We start from the raw sequence: 18,549 nt of genomic DNA on the forward strand, positions 1-18,549 counted from the left end.
CATGATACGATCAGAAGGAAGGGAGTTTAGGAGAAGCAGGGGGTAAGTTGTTTCTTTTGTCACTGTTTCATTGGGAGAATTATTTGTGGTAGTGACCCTCATTTTATCCTCAATGCACTGACTGCTGGTTGGCAGGCAGGCTTTATTTATTTTCTGGAGGGGGGCAGGCAAGGAAATTGGGGCTAAGTGACCTGCCCAAGGTCACACAACTAGTAAGTGTCAAGTGTCTGAGGCCGATTTTGAACTCAGGTCCTCCTGACTCCAGGGCCGATGCTCTATTCGCTGCACCACCCAGCTGCCCCAGCAGCAGGCTTTAGGTAAGGGGAACTGATAATGACTGATCAGTGCAGGGAGCAGTCATGACTTCAGAAAACTGATGGTGAAGCATGCCATCGAGGCAGTAGAGATGCAGAATGAGACAGACGTTTTTACAAATGGTCAAGACACTGAATTGTTTTGCTTGAGGACCTCTATTGGGGGTCAGTCTTATTACCACCCTCACTCCCTTTTGCCCCCTTCAATACAGTGACATTGATCTCTTTGCTGACACTTTATCTCCTGATTCTGGGCATTTTCACCAGTTGTCCCTCATGCCTGGAATTCTCTTTCTCAATTCTAGTGCCTTTCCTTTGTTGACTGTTTATAATGTATCCTGTAAGTCGCTTGTTTACACATGGTTTGCTTTTTACCTCTCTCATTAGGCTGTGGTCTTTTGCCTTCCATGCTTGACATAGAATAGGTGCTTAATGAGTATTTATTGACTGAGTGGGGGAGTAGAGTGATGTATTAAAAAGAACAGAACGACAATTTTAAAAAGAAGTGGTTAATGGCGACCACCTGGGCAACTTATCCCGCTTCACCTTTAATTTTGGTGTTTTTTTCCCTAGTTTCTCAAAACCTTTTCAGCTATTTTACCAGCAACCATGTTTATTTTCTGCCTACAATGGCAAAATTGAAGCTTCTCTAGTCTCCAAATTGCTGTTTCTTTGCAGTTAGAAGTCTTCAAATGATGCTTATTAAAACAAACAAACAAACAAACAGTTAAGAGTTTGGTGGTAGAAACATTCCAGATCCCTTATAATTCTAACTTTCATTGGAACCTCCCATTTTGGCCTCACACCAGAATTAGACCTGGAAGAGGCTTTGAAGGACATCTAGTTCAATCTTATTTCATTGATGAGGGAACTGAGGCTTAGAGAAGTTCTATAACTTGCCCAGGGTTATACAGTTAGTAAATGTCATAGTTGGAATTTAAGCTCAGGTCTTCCTCTCTCCAAGCCTAGCATTCTATTGTCTCTTCCTTAGTGGTAGAGAATGGGAGTATGAATTGCTCTGATTGGATTACTAGGTCAAAAGATCATGTTGGCTAACCCATGAATTGGTATAACCATTCTGGAAAGCAGTTTGAAGTTATGCAAAGAAAAGTGACTAAAATATCCCTACTGGTACTTTGACCTAGAGTTTCCACTGATAGACATATACTTCAGGGAGGTCATTGACAAAAATAAAAGTTCTATATTTACCACAATATCAACAGCAACAATCAAGTAGATTTCCATGGAATGAAGAATGGCTAAAGGGATTATACATGAATGTATTGGAATATTACTGTGCTATAAAAAATAAGTATGATGAATACAGAGAAATGTGGGAAAACTTACATGAACTAAGTTAAGTGAAGTAAGCAGAGTCAAGAAAACAACATATAGGGGCAGTTAGGTAGCACAGTGAATAAAGCACCAGCCCTGGAGTCAGGAGGACCTGAGATCAAATTCAGCCTCAGACACTTAACACTTACTAGCCGTGTCACTTCACCCCAATCGCCCTGCCCTCCCCCCTCCAAAAAAAAGAAAACAACATATAGAATTATTACAGCAATGTAAATGAGATCACCAACCATAAAGAATTGAAACAGAAATGCTCTAAAATTATAGAACAAGCTTGGATCTAAATAAGAGGGATGAGAAGGCTCTCCTCCATTTTGCAGAAATTAGGGTATTGAATGCTGCATATCAGAGTATTTCAAAGTGTTGATCAGTTTTTTGTCCCCTCATATTTTTCTTTCTTTTCAAAAATTATTATAAGGGGGAAGGAAGTCCGGGTGATGTAAAAACAAAGGCTATCAATAAAAATCTATTTTTTTTTTTAAAAAGGAACATTACGGTTAGAACAGCACTAGGGATTGTTTTACTGTCAAAGGTAAAAAGTGAATATCCTTCTAAAGAATACATTTGTGTTTGGAATTTGCATTCCTAGTAATTAGCAAACTGCATAGACGAGGAATATATTTTTACCATTTAATATTACCGTATATTTTATTTGTTCATCTTGTGGAGCTTTGTCTCCAATTCCTCAGATTTTCTCTGGGCCAGCTTGGTGTGACTGGCCCCTAAGAATCCATTTCCTTTTCACAGAGATTTAGTAGTTGAAACCAACTCAAGTGAAGCTCACTTTGGGCAACCTGAGGAGCTCTGCTCCCTTAGAGCCATGCTTTCCTCTGTCACTGTAGCCAGATGAGCCTACCTGGAGTTGTGGTTCAGCTCCTGGGAGATGTCATCCACCATGTCATTTTCCGATGCCTCGTGAGCCATAGCTTTGCACAGTTTACAGGCTACCAGTGCTTTGGCCATGGCCTCTTCCCCGTGCTGCCAGAAGAATAAGGCCATCTTCTGCCGCTTCATCAGGACAGCCCACACCATGAGCTCATGGAAAGGGAAAGGGAAGTGGTTGATCTCAGGGTCATCCAAATCAATGTCCACTTCTTCTTCTCTCTTTTTGGTGGTCTTTCTTCCTCTTCTCAAGGGAACATCATCCTATAAATCAAGATAAATAAAATGTAGTTTGAGATAATGGTGAGCTGGATTTCATTCTGGATTTTTTTAGGGGGGTGGGGGGAAGGAACAGTACTGTTTAAAAATGTTATTTTCTCCCTGCTTCAACTTCCTGTGTTCAAAAATTCTGTTAATATTACATCATTTAATCCTCTTCTCTTCTTTTTTCTCTATGTCAATCACAAGGAACATTCTTTCTCTTCTTTTTTACTTCTCTGTCTTTATTTCCTGTTGTTTGATTCTACTGGATTTAATTAACTAAATCTTCTTAGTCATTCATTTTCTACTCTTTGACTATGTAGTATTCTGTTACTTTTTTACCTTACCTCTACCTTAACACCCCTTAATGGCTATATTTTGGGTCTTCCTGGTTCAGAGTGAATGTAACTGTTTCTCTTTTGACCAGCAATCCCGAAGGTCTTCCCCTCCCAGTTTGATTTTTTTTTTAAATTAAAGGGGCCTTCCCTTGACTCATTTCTTTAAGAGACCTATTCACTGCATGGGCAATTACCTCACTCAAAGTGAGAACCTGAAAAGGTCTTAGCCTAAAAGGACCAGGGTCTCCCATTGCATCCTGGGTCATCTCCAATCATCCTGATGAATATCTGGCCACTGGACCCAGATGGCCCTAGAGGAGAAAGAGAGGCTGGTGACCTTGCACAGCCCTCTCTCACTCAAATTTAAGTCAACTGCAAATCATGTCATCATTTCCCTGATGTCATGGTCCTCTTCAAAAACAAAGGACAAACACAACCTATAGAGTACTACCAACCTAAAAATACTATTTAAGCATATTTTAATTAGTAAGTTAACACCTCCATGTTATATGCTTGCATATGAATAAATAAGCTCTATCCTCACTGAATAGAAAAAACCCCAAATTGAATCCCAAGATTCTTTCCAATTCTAAGTATCTGTATTAAACTTTATTATTGTCTTAAATTTTTATTTTACATAATTTATATAAGATTAAAATACAATGAGATCTTTCTTTTTAAAGATTCTATTTTTCTGTGATTTATTTATAATGCATATGGACAGCTATATCCTATCAATTACAATACATAAAAACCATTCTTTGTCTTACTTATATTAAAACTTCCCTATAAACAAATAAGGGAAAATTAAATACCTACTAGATGCATATCTGAAATATATTTGGCTTTGGATCTTGTACTTTTTTCAAGTGTCTCCAAGGCTATTTCACTTACTGGAGTCTATATATCACAGAATCCAAGAATTAGAAGAAACCATGGCAGTCATCTGGACCAATGAAGACTTCCATAAGAATGCCCTCTACAGCTATGGTGTTAAACTCATATAGAAAGGGCTCCTTACTGGTCTCATGCTGACTTAGAAAACCACAAATTAACATTATCTGTGTTGCGTTACTTTTTAAAATTTTGTTCTTCATTTCCCAATTATATTTTAATCTGGTTGGTTCCTATTTGGGAGTTTTGCTGGTGCAAGTTTGTCACTGCTGCTCTGCAACATCTTTGATGAGGGATTTTCTGGCAGATACCTGAAAATCTCCAGTGATATGATCTCACACTCTCGTCTTCTGCTTTTGGTCAGCAATAATGATGAGAAAGTCTTTCCTTACAGAAACCTTCAATCTGCCTCTACAAAAGCCATCTATTTCTCCTTAGTGGACAAATGGAACAAGTCTCATCCTTCTTTCATATGCCAGTCATTCAAGTATTTGAGTGCTGCAATCACGTTCCTCTTGCCTTCTCTTTTCTAGGATAAACACTTTCAGTGCTTTCAACCAGTGCTCACAAAGTCTTAAGTGTCCTGGCTCCCCTCCTCTGGGGCTGCTCCAGTTGGCTGATGTCCTCCCTAAAACGTGAAGACCAGCACTAAAACAGTACTCCTACGATGCTAGAATACAGTGGGACTATCCCTTCTCCTAGTCGGGAAAGACAATGCTTCCGTGAATGTAGCCTAAGTACTTTCACTCATTTGACTTTAAAGTTAGTTAGTATTGATTCATCCATGGAAATACCCAGATCTTTTCCATATGGAATTTTCACCTGTTGTGTCTCCATTGTAATTTGCCTACTTGTACAGTTAACTTTTTTTTTTTAAAGCAATCGGGGTTAAGTAACTTGCTCAAGGTTACACGGCCAGTTATTTCTGGGTGTGGTGCTGAGTGTCTGAGCCCCGATTTGATCCCCAGGTCATCCCGACACTGGAACCGGTGCTCTTACTCGCTGAGCCACCTAGCCGCCCCTACAGTTAACTTTTTGAACTTAGGTTTCTGTTTTTACATATATCCCTATTAAATTTCACCCAGTTAGAGTCCGATTAACATTTCAGGCTGCTGAGACATTTTTTAATCCTGTCTTTATTAACCAACTTCGTAGTTCTTTTCCTAACTTTAGATCAGCTGTAAATTTGATAAGCATAAAACTTGTTCCTTCATCAAATCACTGACAAAAATGCTAAAGAACACAGGAAAACCACTAAATTCACTGAAGGCAAACAGGTGCTTTCTTATCATTTCCTTACTTATCTTTGGTTTTGATTCCATATTAGTCATTTTTATTCTGAATTGGAACCAAGATCATTCTACTTGGCAGAGAAAGCCAGGAAAATTAAGTAGTTCTGTGTTCTCTTAATCATCCACTTGGGGGCACTAGTCTTATGCCTTCATTTTGCTTCATTTCATGCCCAATATTGCTAAAAATCCTTCCCCCACTTTAAAAAAATTGTAGCTATCATTCATTCGGCACTAGTTTCAGCTCACTCTGATCTTGAGTGTTCCAGAAGTTTGCCATTCTCTTCAATCCATCCTCAGGTACTGCCTCTTATGTCTTTTAAAAATCAAATTTGGTCAATTTTCCCAGGATATGCACTTCAATCTCTTCAGAAAACTCCCTTTTGGGAGGTTAGCTAGGTGTTATGGTGGATAGAGCACTGGGCTTGGAGTCTAGAGGACCTGAATTAAAATCTGGCCTCAGACACTTAATAGTTGTGTGACCCTGGGCAAGTCACTTAACCCTGATTACAAAACAAACAAATTAACTGTCCCCCTCTCCCCTGAAAAACCCCCAACAACCCAGCCCTCTCTTTTTTTTTCTTTATTGGAACGATTTATGTTACAACGTGAACATTTCATTGCTGAGACCTTCCAAGCCCCTTTGGGTGGACTTTTCCATAAAGCATTTTACTCCTTGGACATCTTGCTAGACTTTAAAAAAACACACCCCCAAACTCTGAATCTCCACTCTAGGTAACGTGTCAAACTATGGCAGCTTCTTATATTGCAGGAACTCCAAGATGGAGTAGTCATTTCTTCCTCATTCTTTCTTCCTTAATAATAGCTAGCATTTACATAGTGCTTTTAAGTTTGTAAAGTACTTTATATGTGGTAAGCCGCTGGACCCTCACAACAACCTTATGAGATGGATGCTATTATTATCTCCATGTACCCAGCGTCATTCTAGGGAGAGTGTTGGCTGTTAGTGGCTGAGACAGGATTTGAACTCGGCTCTTCCTAGTTTCAAGTCCAGCACTCTCTCCCCACTGTGCTACCCAGGGGCTGCTGTCAGCAGGCTGCTCCTTGTCTGTCAGTCACGTTCAGTTCCCTTGGCTGCTTCCTACCCTTGTTCTGATGTACCAACAACAATGACAACAGTAGCTAGCATTTATACTGTGCGTTAAAATTTGTAAAGTGCTTTAAACAACGCTGTGAGTTCATACTATTTTCCTTTTTTATATTAAATTGATTACAATAATCATTGGCTAGAAGTTTCAAGGCTTTAGCAGATCAAGGCTGGAGCTGAAAGTACATCTCTCTCTATATATATTATTAATATATAATATATTAATATATATATTATTCATGTCATCTACATCCATCGATATCTCTATATCTCTATCTTACAATTGTTCTGCTTTGCATATAGAGAGGACACTAGCAGATGTCCAGATAGTTGAAATTCCTCAGGTAAGTGTTTAATAAATGCCCGCTGAGTGATTGATGGATATTGTGCCTCTCTGTTGGGTTTGTGATATTTCTGGAACTTCTCATGGGTTTCCTTCCAGCCAGGTTGTCTACAGGATACCTTCACGAAAGCATCACTTCTGTTTCTCCAGGCAATGATCATCTATTTGAATGTTGTTGCCCCAATTATTATTGTTGTTGTTAGTCAGATAGGTGGTACAGTGGATAGAGTATAGTTCAAATCCCACTTTAAACACTTATTAACTGTGATCCTGGGCTTAATGTCTATGTATCTGTTTCTCCCATCTGTAAAATGGGGAAATAATCACACTTGCCCCATAAAGTTATTTGTGAGGACCAAATGGCTGTATATATATTATGCTCAATATAATATATAATAATATAATATAAAGTGCCTTGGAAACCATAAAGCATTATCTAAATGCTATTTATCATCATTACCATTCTAGGTATTAATGTTTCAAAAAAAAAGAAACCAACCACTTACCTCCATTCCTAGAAGTTTCAAGGCTTTAGGCTGTCAAAAGAAAGAGTTGAAAAATATTTTATGTTTTTTTCATAGAAATAATGTAAAAATCTTACAATGGTTAAATATGACTATATGTCACAGTCCTATGTCACTAAAGAATTATTAGAGAATATAATGATATATTTGTAAAGATTGTAGCAGAAGTAAATCTACTGAAGATATCTGAACTTTACTTTGTCAAGTTCAGAAAACTGGTGATGATGAGAACTGAATATTACTTCATTTCTTCTCCAAAGATAGTCTATAGATTTATGATTTCCATGTCATAACATCGCTTATTCCTACCACTTAATTTTTTTTACAGATTAATAATCACCAAATGTTTATATAGACAGTAAAATAGTGAACCAAAATCTTCAGTTATTTCTATAATCTGATAAATTCCATATATTTGGAAGTTTGATAAAGATAACGTAAAGCAGACAGGCAAAATAAGGGCAGAAATATGGAACCTTGCCTGCTTTTGTTTTGGCCTCTGGCTTATTTGCGTACCAATCTAAGAGAGTCTGGGGAACTATGTTAGTCTCATCTTGATAGCTTTCTACATTGCTCCTGTGACTCTGGTCTGCTATTCTCTTTGAGCAGAGGCATTGGAATGGGTTTGGGGAAGGCAGGCTCACAATCAGTGAATCACAAATACTGTGACTCAAGTTAATTGTTTGGGATCTTAGATTTTGAATCAGGATCACACCTGATGAGAGAGCTAAAAAAACAAAATAAAAAACAATAAACAATAAAAATAAAAGCCAGCAAAACTATTCAGGCTAAGATTAAGTCAATTCTTTTGTTTACCTTTGCTGATTTTCTGATTTTGGGTTAAAAAAACTTCTTACAACTTCCACAAGATACTTATGAGACCGTGATGCTAAAATCCATTTTTGGGACTCTGATATAAAAATAAAAACACAGGAGCTATGTGGAAAGCTGGGGTGACGAGGCTGACTTCAATCTAAGACCCTCCTTGATTGGCATGTAAATGAAACTAGAGCCAGATGAAAACTAACTAAAATAATTAGTTTCCATATTATGATCTTTGTCAGGAATATCAACTACATTCCTGATTTTCCCAGATGTTGTTTTATTTACACTGAAATCCAGATACTTGATCACATATTTCATTTTTCATTGGAATATCTGCATGCCAGTTACCCATAGATATTCTTTTCTTGATCTATAAGAATGTATCCTTTTACATGAGGACCATAGGATTTGGGGTAGATAGATGGCAAAGTTGATAGAGAGCTAGGTCTGGAGTCAGGAAGATGAATCTTCCTGAGTTCCAGTCCAACCTGAGATACTTACTACCTGTGTGACCCTGGGCAAGTCACTTAACCCTTTTTTTTTTTTGCTTCAGTTTCCTCATCTGTAAAATGAGTTGGAGAAGGAAATGACAAACCACTCCAGTATCTTTGCCAAGAAAACCCCAAATGGGGTTATAATAGTCAGACATGACTGAAGCAACTGAACAATATCATAGGATTTTGGAGTTCGGAGGGACTTTAGTCATATGGTCCAACCTCTTGTTGTGTAAATGAGAAAACTGGGGTCGAAAGATTAATCTCTTATTAAATAAATAAACAATGACTTGTCCAAAGTCACACAACCCATTCATTAGTGGCAGAGTTGGAGTTAAAACTCATGTTGGACGTCTGGCATAAAATTTTATACCTTTCCCAATCTTTCTACTTAGAAGGGTATGGGATATACTTCTGGTTAAAATAGTGAGAACCACATATCTTGAATAGAATTTGATAGTAGGAGAAACAAAATTTGAAGCTTCCATGGGTACCTGTCACATGCTCTCAGCATCCCAAAATGATTTAGTGTGCCCTCGAACAGAATTTTAATAAGTGTTGAGGTCCCCAACATCCATACTAATGTCCCTATTTCTGTTACCATATAAAATATAAATATTCTCTGTGCACATCAATAGTCTGACCAGCTCACATTCATTCTCAGAAGTACAGTCATACTCACACATGCATGCACACATGCTGAGCTCCTATAACAATCCCCTTTCTTCAACTAGCAGCAAGACAGGTGAATTGATTTTGAAATTAGTGACTAGTGTGCATAAGTCTTGACTATCATTCCTTGACCCATTTCCTGTAGGCTTGCAGTTGGATACTAATTTGTCCCACAATAAAAATCTGTTTGGACTCAGTCTGATTTGGAAGTATTTACTGTTTCCTTTGGGTTAGTGGCCAAGAAGTTCAGGAGAGAGATAACTGCTCCCTTTCAACCTGGTCACTTTGAGAGCAAGGGAAAAGAAATCCTCTACGTCTTGGTTGATAGGGACAGGGTCCAAATCACATTACATACAGAATGGAACAGAATTAATTTCCTCACCCTCTTGGGTCCAAACAGATTGTGGTAGAGAGTCCGGAACCGTTTTCGAGTATAGTTGCAGCGATAAGCTCCTCCCATCAGGTATTCAATCACAAGGCCAATGTCGATTAAACTTATCCTGTAATCTGGAGGCAGGTTCCCCTAGCCCAGGAATGAATTAAAAAAAAAAATAGAGGAAACAAACAAATCCAAGAAACAAGGTGGTTTACTAAGGATCCTGTACCATATTCTCTGTAACTATTTTACAGTAAAATTAATAATAACAAAAAAAGAAACATTTGAATGTATTATTAGGCTGGTTAATTAATTCACCTTAAAATAGATCCAACCGAAACCTGGATATTCTCGCTTGGGAAGAAGACATAAGTTAAATAAGAAGATGCAGTAATTGTTGGCAGTAACAGGAATTAACATCAAAATGCAGGATTCAATGTCTTCAACTGGGGAGAAAAGCACACCACTGCAGCACAAGAAGCATGAGGAATAGACATGGTTTAGAGGTCACTGTCACCCCTCCTCCCCACCCCCTTCCTATCACTACAACCTGGTCTCCTGAGAGTCTTTCATCTTCCTACCATAGCAACCCACCCTCTCTGCTTTGTCTCTTTCCCTAGCAGGTTCGATACACCTACTTTTCTCCTTCACCTGCTCATTGAGATGGAAGATTTTAGTCACTCTGAGTCAGTTTCATTATCCTTCTTCTCTGGATAACTGTTTGTCTATGATACTCAGGCATCATCAGTTCTTTCACATGTTACATGAAGACTCATCTTCAAAGATTATTATATTTTTAAAACTATGGCTTACATCAGGGGTCGAGGAGAGGGGTCTGGCATATGACTGTTGCTTGGATGCCACTTAAAAAAGTCAGCAATAGTGGCAACTTTTTTTTCAAGAAAGAAGGGAGGGAATGTGAGAAAGCCTGAAAAATGTATCCTAAGATGACACGAAGAAATGGCAAATCATATTTTTAAAATGATTACCTAAACCCAAAGGAATAGAAGAGGTAGGTAGGTAGGGGCAAAAGGGAGAAGAGAATGGAGGGGATACTTTCTGTGGGATCTTTATTTTTCTGGCCATCGATGAGATTTCTCATCCTTAACCCTGTAGGGGATAATATTTATAAGTGACTGGTGACAAGGAAGTCTCATTTAGCTGCTTAACTTAGATGAATGCCAAAGTAGAAAAGATTTAGATAAGGCTTAAGTGGCTTGTATTCTTTTTCATTTGCTTTCACCTTTATTTCTGCTTCAAAAGGGAGATTCATAAGGCCAAAGGAAATTTCCCTCTCTCCTAGATTAGGGTTTGTTGGCTCCATTAGCTGCTGGCCTTATTCCATCTGTCAGAAATCCTGATCCGACAGTGAATTTCAAAGGAGCACAGCTGAGGTCCTCAGGCCCTTCCTTAACTGAGCAGAATGAGGAGATTATCATCCCAGGATTCCTCGCTGAGGGGAGGCTAGGGTGTCACAGTGTTCAAAATGGCCAAATAAATATTTACATGGCATAGTTTCTAAAACAAACTTTGGAATAATACACAGAACTTGTATCCTCCACTAAAATAAGACTGCAAGCCAACACAACATTTGTCTTTAATGAATCACTTCACTTGAGGATGTCAGTGAGGGGTGGTTAGGAACCTAGCCAACTTGACACTGACCTTTTTACTTTATCTCAAAATTAGTCAAAAGAAACCACGATTGGGTCCTTAGATACTCTGGGTTGCTCATGGTGAACAAAAGTATTCTCTATTTGTATGGCATATACTTTGAATTAAAAAGTGGTTGTGGTAGTATGCATTCAATGAGTCATTCACACACAGTTCCCTGGTGACTAAGAACACATATTTAAGGACTGGCTGGCCAGGGTTAAAGATGCTAATTGTGGAAATGGAACAGAGTGAACCTAATTAGCATGGACTAGGAATGAGCCTTTGACCTTGGGAGTACTATGTTCTAACTCAATGACAAGAGGCACTAAAGACATGTTTGACAGCCCAGATTGAACCTGACAATTTTGTCTCCAAATCTCCTTGCTTCTACTCCTGGGGTCCAATGACAAGAGACAGGTGGACAGGAAAGAAGTACATAGACAAATGGGCTATCATTTTATTACTCTCTATTGCTTTCTGTATTTGCTCTGTGACTTGCCTGACTGTTGTGTACCCTCTCTTATGTTCTCTAAAGGTCAAGTAAAGGTCTCTAAAGGGCAAGTATGTGGGAACAACTAGGTGGGGTTGGGCTAAGGGAAAGCATATAATATAATGTAATGTAATATAATATAATGTAATGTAATATAATAATATAATATAATGTAATGTAATATAATTAATATAATAATGTAATATAATGATATAATGTAATATAATATAGAATGTAATGTAATATAATAATATAATATAATGTAATATAATATAATAATGTAATATAATGATGTAATGTAATATAATATAGAATGTAATGTAATGTAATGTAATGTAATAATAAATATAATATAATATAATATAATAGTAAAAACATTTAGGGGCATAATGATACCTATTATTGGTCTCACTGGTCAGTGGCTATTAAAAACTATGGTGCACATTTCATAGAAAAAGTGACTGATGCTTATGTAAGTGACATTCCTTATAGCACTTTAAGATTCAGAAGGTACTTGATATGTGTCATTTGTTTGAGTCTGAAAACTATCCTATGAGGTTGGTAATACCTCATTTTGCAGATGAGGAAACTGAGTCATTAAGCAGTTGAGTGACTTGCTAATGGTCACGTAGAGGAAATGTGAAACTCTAGGTCTTTCTGACTCCAAGTCCAGCACTCTGTCCATTATGCCATGCAGTTATATGATTGTGGGTGCATCACTAAGTCTTTGTGGGCTTCATTATCTTCATCAAAAATATTTGCATTGCCTACAGGCTAGTGTTCTATGTACCTAAAAATGTGTAAAAATTAGTTATTGTTGCACCGTCGTCTCCTCTTTGTTCCTTTAGTATGCCTGCTTTTCTCAGTTTTTCAAAATTGTGTCTTGGTCTAGGGAAATGGCCAATCTACATTAACCTAGATTCCTAGCATTAAGCCTCATCTGGCATAAAAAAGATGATTTACTTTGATTATTGCTTGCAAAACATACTAATTTTTTTTTTTTGGAAAAGGAAATTCAGAAAACTTTTTCTAAAATTATTGGGTTTTTTGGTCCCGAATTTGTTGATCTTTTAAAGTTGCAACATATTTTTGCAAATTTTACCTGTATACTTAATACTCTATTATTCAAAGGCCAGATTATTCAATTTGCTGGGTGGTATAGTGTAAAAGGGTACTGGACTAACCCGCCTGGAGTATTATATCTGGAACATCTGGCCAGGTTCAAGTCCTTGAGTTTGCCACTTACCTTCTTACATTTTCTTAGTTTAAGTTTCTTCATCCAGAAAAATAGGTATAATAATCCTTACTCTGTAAGTCAAATTTGCTCAAATGAACAAATGTATGGTAATGACTTTATAAAGTGCCATATATTTTGTGATTCCATACTTTCCTGTTTTATCTATTAAGCATTATTAACCCCCTCTTAGTCAAGAGGTATTGAGAGAGTAGGGGAGCCTAAAGGCGGTCATCAACCCTATGGTTGATCAACCCTATTGTTTGCTTAATTTTATACAGAGCTAGTTAGTTAAACTATCACAGATTCCAAGACAAGTAGTGTCAACTTAAGTATTTAGTGTGATTCAACATTCTCTTCCCAGAGTATAGATTTCAAAATAACTCATAAAAGCATTACTTCTGACACCAACATCATTTAAATGGTAATGTGGCCATGAGAAGTCGCTTAACATCTTAGTGCCTCAGGTAGTTTTTTTAGACTATAAGTCATAGATGAGTGGCCCAAGTGCATCTTTGGAGCTAATTTACATACAAGGAAATCCTTGTACTGAAGAAATTACAGGTTCAGACCTCTCTCTACCCTCACTCCATGAAACTTGTAATAAATGATCTGAATTAGCATGTGATAGGTACATTGTCTTGGTTTTCTGTCATTGTGGGTACACCCATTAATTCAAATCACTGAGTTGCATGAATTCTAAGTAACAGAAAATAGACAAGGCTAGGGCCTGATCAGTCTAGTTATATTTTAGTGTGGTAGAGAGAGTGCTGGACTTGGAAAGAAATGAGACCTGGGTCTAGACTGCTGGTACTGACACTTTCTGTTTCACCTTGGGCAAATCATTTCATCTTTGACCTTTAATCTTAGACACCTCATATGTGTAATAAAGATGATAATACTTTTGCTGCCTACCTTACAGGCCCGTTGTGAAGAAAATACATTGTAAGCCTCAAGTACTACTTAAATGTGAGTTTATATTATTTATGTAAGAAAGCAATTTGATTTCTAACAAGAAATTTAGGGGAATTTATATTTGTGGAATAATAACAGTCCCTTTCTGTTTCAAGATATTACTGAGAGTCCCTGCAATGCTGCCCCACTAATGGTCCACTGCTAAGATCAGTCCTTTACTTGAAGACTAAGACTGAGTGGCAATATTAATGTTGGTGGAATGCCCTGGAAAGTGAGAGATGTCAGAGGGTGTGATAATATGTTGGTAAAATGTCAAATGGAGGAAGGAGAAATGACCAACAGCTTCTGATATAGTTCTCTATACACACATACATACATTTAATGCATATATACATGTGTATATACATCTACAATAGCTACATGTACACACATGCATATATATACATATATTATACACATAGTCAGACTATAGAATAAGCACATATAAAGATCTTCCTGCTTCAAATCATACCAAATCAACCTGAAGGAGTTATTTTAAAAATCTTATTTTAAATGACAACCAGGAAAAATTTCATTGTTTCCATTGGCACACATCTCGCTGTTTACCAAGTATACATACCTACATACACAGTGTATATGTACACACATGTATAGACACATCTCTCCATATAAAATATATGCACATATGCATGCACTCACATGCACACATGTATCCATACATTTGTGTATATGTGTCCACATATGTATTTAGCAAACAACGAGATAATTAAGATATGTGCCAATTTAGTGAAATCTTTCCTGAAAATCACTCAAAATATTTAAAAAATCTCCTTCAGGACGACTTAGGTGTGATCTGAGGCAAGATGATGGGCAAGATATTTCCTCACATCCAGTGATTTTTTCTATAGTTGAAATGAGGCTAAAATCCAGACGCCTGGTCTTGGGTTTATACTTTGGATGACCACAGAGGGGCAATGTTCACCTACCGAAAAGAACTGAATCGAGGGGATTTCTTTTTATTTATTGTCCTGATCTAAGACCTTCATTTTTATAGTGACCTACAACAAACAACTGCAGGGTGGGCAGAGAGACCTTTCAGGAAAGGGGGCCAAGACGCCTTGTTGAAGTGATTACTGGGGCAGGTAAATTTACTTCTGGCAAATATTAAGTACTCTAACCCTACCTATAATAGGTGCTTTCTTTTCAAAAGCTTTTGGCAACAGAGAAATGAAAGAAAGTGAATTTTAAATTTCCCACTAGGAAGGATGGAAACTGTTGGGGGAAAAGTATATTCCATAAAACTAATAAAAAAAGGCTATAACCTAGGTTTTCTCAATATCATTTTCTCACCTGCTAAGTGGTTCTCTAGCTAAAGGAAAGAACCTTAGATCTCCTGGGATCAGGGCTTGCTGAGCTCTACTAAGAGCGCCACTGGATTAGAATCCAAACGAACAGATTTAAAGAGACTGATGGAGTCCCATTTAATCTCCCTGTATGTGAAGGGAGCAGGAGAGAGAGGGTATAATGGAGCTCAGTTGTCAGTCACTATTAAGTCTCTTCCATCCTGTTTGGTAAAGTACAAAAATTACAGTTCACTGCATTATACCAACTACTGTTATACCCTTGAGAGTTTTGGTAGTCAACTTATTCTAATTGGATCTTTTTCAATTTAAAAATTTTACTAAAATATATTCTATAATATAGCTCCCTAAATGAGGAAGTCTACACTCTTTTGCCTTACATTGAAGGCTCATCTAAATCAGAATTCATCTAGTCTCAGCTTAGAATATACCTTTTTTGGACAATTTCCCATCCAATTGAATGTAATACAATTTAACTTCACTCAATTCAATCAAAGCATTTATTAAATATGTGTCCTATGAGCAAGAAAGTTTGTGAGGCACTGCCGGGCTGTTTTTCCCATTGTCTCCCCTACATACCCCGATCAGTCCTGCTTTCACCACATTGTTTATGCTGCTCCTCTGGTCGTCTCTTAGACTGTAAGCCCTTTGAGAGAAAGGACTATGACTCTTGCACCCATTAGGTGCTCACTTAAACTGTTGAACTGAATATTGAATAATAGTCTGAGGCTCAAAAGATTCTCTCTTATGAACACGTTGGAGGGAATAAATCAGTGCTATTTTCTGGTCATTACTGTTTCCCATTTCACGGCCTATTATGAAATGAAACAGATGGTATTATCTCTTTGTAAATGTTGCATTTTCTAGTTGTCATTTGTTATAGGCACCCAGAGCAATTTAGGTCACTTCAACATAGCTTGAGAGATTGCTCTGAAGTTAGGTTTGAAAAGAGAAAATCTGGATGCCATTTTTAGGAATGACCCTTTAAGAAGGAAGGGAATAAACATTTACATAGCACCTTCTATATGCCAGGCACTGTGATAAGCGTTTTTTGCAAATACTATCTCATTTGATCCTCACAACAATTCTGGAAATTAAATGCTATTATTATCCCCGTTTTACAGATGAGGAAACAGAGGGAAACAGGTTAAATGACCTGTCTTGGGTCACACAGCTAGTAAATGTCTGAGGTCATATTTGAACTCGAATCTTCCTGACTCAAGGTCCAAAGCTCTGTCCAATGTATTACCAGCTGCTTTTAACTAAAAGACAAGCTTAAAATGACCCTTTGAATGTCCATTTAAAAAAAATGGACTACCACTTCAGTTGTCAAAACTGGCCATGTTCCATTAGGCTTCTTTTTCCATGACTTGACGTTTAAGTCCCTGTCACGTCCAAAAGGAGAATGTTCCATTTTGCAATATGAAGGAACACATGGCTCCATGTATACAAAGATCTCTACCTGTCAAATTTCTCCTCTGGTGGGGCAAATTAATCCTGGGAAGCCCCAGGAAGAATACCTCAGAGTAGCTTCTTAAAGAAGACAAAGTAGATGCCAAGCTTATTGGTAAGAGGTGTTTCCTATCATCCAGCTAGTGCCTTTATTTTATAGTGTAAAAGTCTGGAAAGGAAATAAACTTTTACACAACAAAAAAGGGTATCCAGAAAAGAAAACATTTCCAATACATGGCATATTTGTGGCCAAGGAAACCAACCCCTAAAATATTTTAATTTAAAACACTTTTTTTTAAAAACTCCAATTATTTAACTCAGAGAAATTATTTTTTAAAAGTCCCATCTTTGCTCACTATCCATAGAAATTAATTTTACTTACATTCTGCAAAGCTCTGTGACTCAGTTTCCATATGGATGAGTTCTGAATTACTTTTGTTATAAACCTACTTCTATTTGCAAATAAAAGAAGGATTTATGATAGCTTCCAGTGAAGAAACTCCAAATTGCAGGTCATCTATGATTAGAAGCATAGGATTGTATTTACATCTGAAAGGATGAGGCCAAGTCCTAGTTTATTGCCTGAGACAAAGAAGTTAAATGACTTGTCCAGGGTCCCATGACTAGAAGGTATCAAAGGTAGGATTTGAAAATTCAAGATCTCCCTGATTCCAAGCCCAACACTCTATTCTCTGTGTCATATAGCCCCCTTCATACAATACTTAAAACTACTCTCCTTTGGGAAATAGTTGGTATTATAAAGAGGGTTTAGGGGATGGGAGATGTTAGCACATTTAATCCAAGACACAGAATAGTAATTCAAACATACAGAGCCACATGAGCGGATACAACTACCAAAATGCCAGCTTACGTATCACAGAAAAGTATATAGGAAAGCAGACAGACTAGGGCCACTCTGGTTTTAATGTGAGTGCATCAGAGCATCCAATGGATTTATGCATGACCACAATTCTGGGACTATGGCTAGTTTCCACAAAAGATGTTTAATAACAGCTATATTATCTTTGCTATTCCACTGATAGAAATTAGTTAAAACTCTGAAGTTAGTAGTGTGGGAGCAACTCGTCATATCTGATTCAGATCGATTTCAGAAGGGATGGCAAAGTACAGATGTGTATTTTCCTGGATGACTTGGGATGGCCCATTAATGTGTTAAAGTCCCCTCTCTTGGCCCTCCAGGTTAAAAAAATCTCTTTTATTATTTCCTCTTCTATCCCATTATTAGAAACACCAGTTTAATCCCATTTCCCTCCAGTTAATTAAATAAATTTGGGAATTTAAGGAACTGCCTTTCTACTTGCTTGCTTGGAGAATGTTGATGACCCAGGGGGTTTACATGCCTTAGTAAATGCTAGGCTGGTAACTAGGGGAAAGTGAGCTATGCAAACAAACAGGAAAAAAGAAACAACCCTCTCCCCGAATAAAAAAAAAAACAACAAACCTTCCTTCCCCAAAGGGGAAAGCCAGCTGTGATGCTTTGGAGGAGGGATAGTAACTTTTTCCAGATGAATATTCCAACAGTGGATTTTGCCACCTTTTTACAGTTGTGATGATATCCAAAGAGAGAGAGAGAACCCTAAGACCTTTTTTCCTTTCACCATTATGGAGAGAAAACCTACAGAAAAGATAACTATACTGTGAAGTGAAAGAGAACAATGCCATGGTAACCGTGGGAAGTAGGAGAGAAAAGATACTCGCTCCTACACCGGTTCTACTGCTGTCTGCTAGAACAGTGGAGGAAGAAACA

At 37.5% G+C, this 18,549-nt stretch overlaps 1 protein-coding gene across 1 annotated transcript in view; it reads right to left on the minus strand.

Moving 5' to 3' along the window:
* The window catches only part of TRPM3 (transient receptor potential cation channel subfamily M member 3), a 732,143-nt gene that overhangs the window by 122,548 nt on the left and 591,046 nt on the right, over positions 1-18,549 (minus strand). Inside the window, 3 exon segments of the mRNA XM_069087002.1 lie at positions 2,524-2,813; positions 7,289-7,318; positions 9,680-9,820. Of these exon segments, the coding sequence (XP_068943103.1) occupies positions 2,524-2,813; positions 7,289-7,318; positions 9,680-9,820 (461 nt within the window).

This window comes from Petaurus breviceps, unplaced genomic scaffold (assembly GCF_028583685.1).
Source record: "Petaurus breviceps papuanus isolate PSGF00001 unplaced genomic scaffold, PetGlider_PUasm1.0 118, whole genome shotgun sequence".
NCBI classification, from domain to species: Eukaryota; Metazoa; Chordata; class Mammalia; order Diprotodontia; family Petauridae; genus Petaurus; species Petaurus breviceps.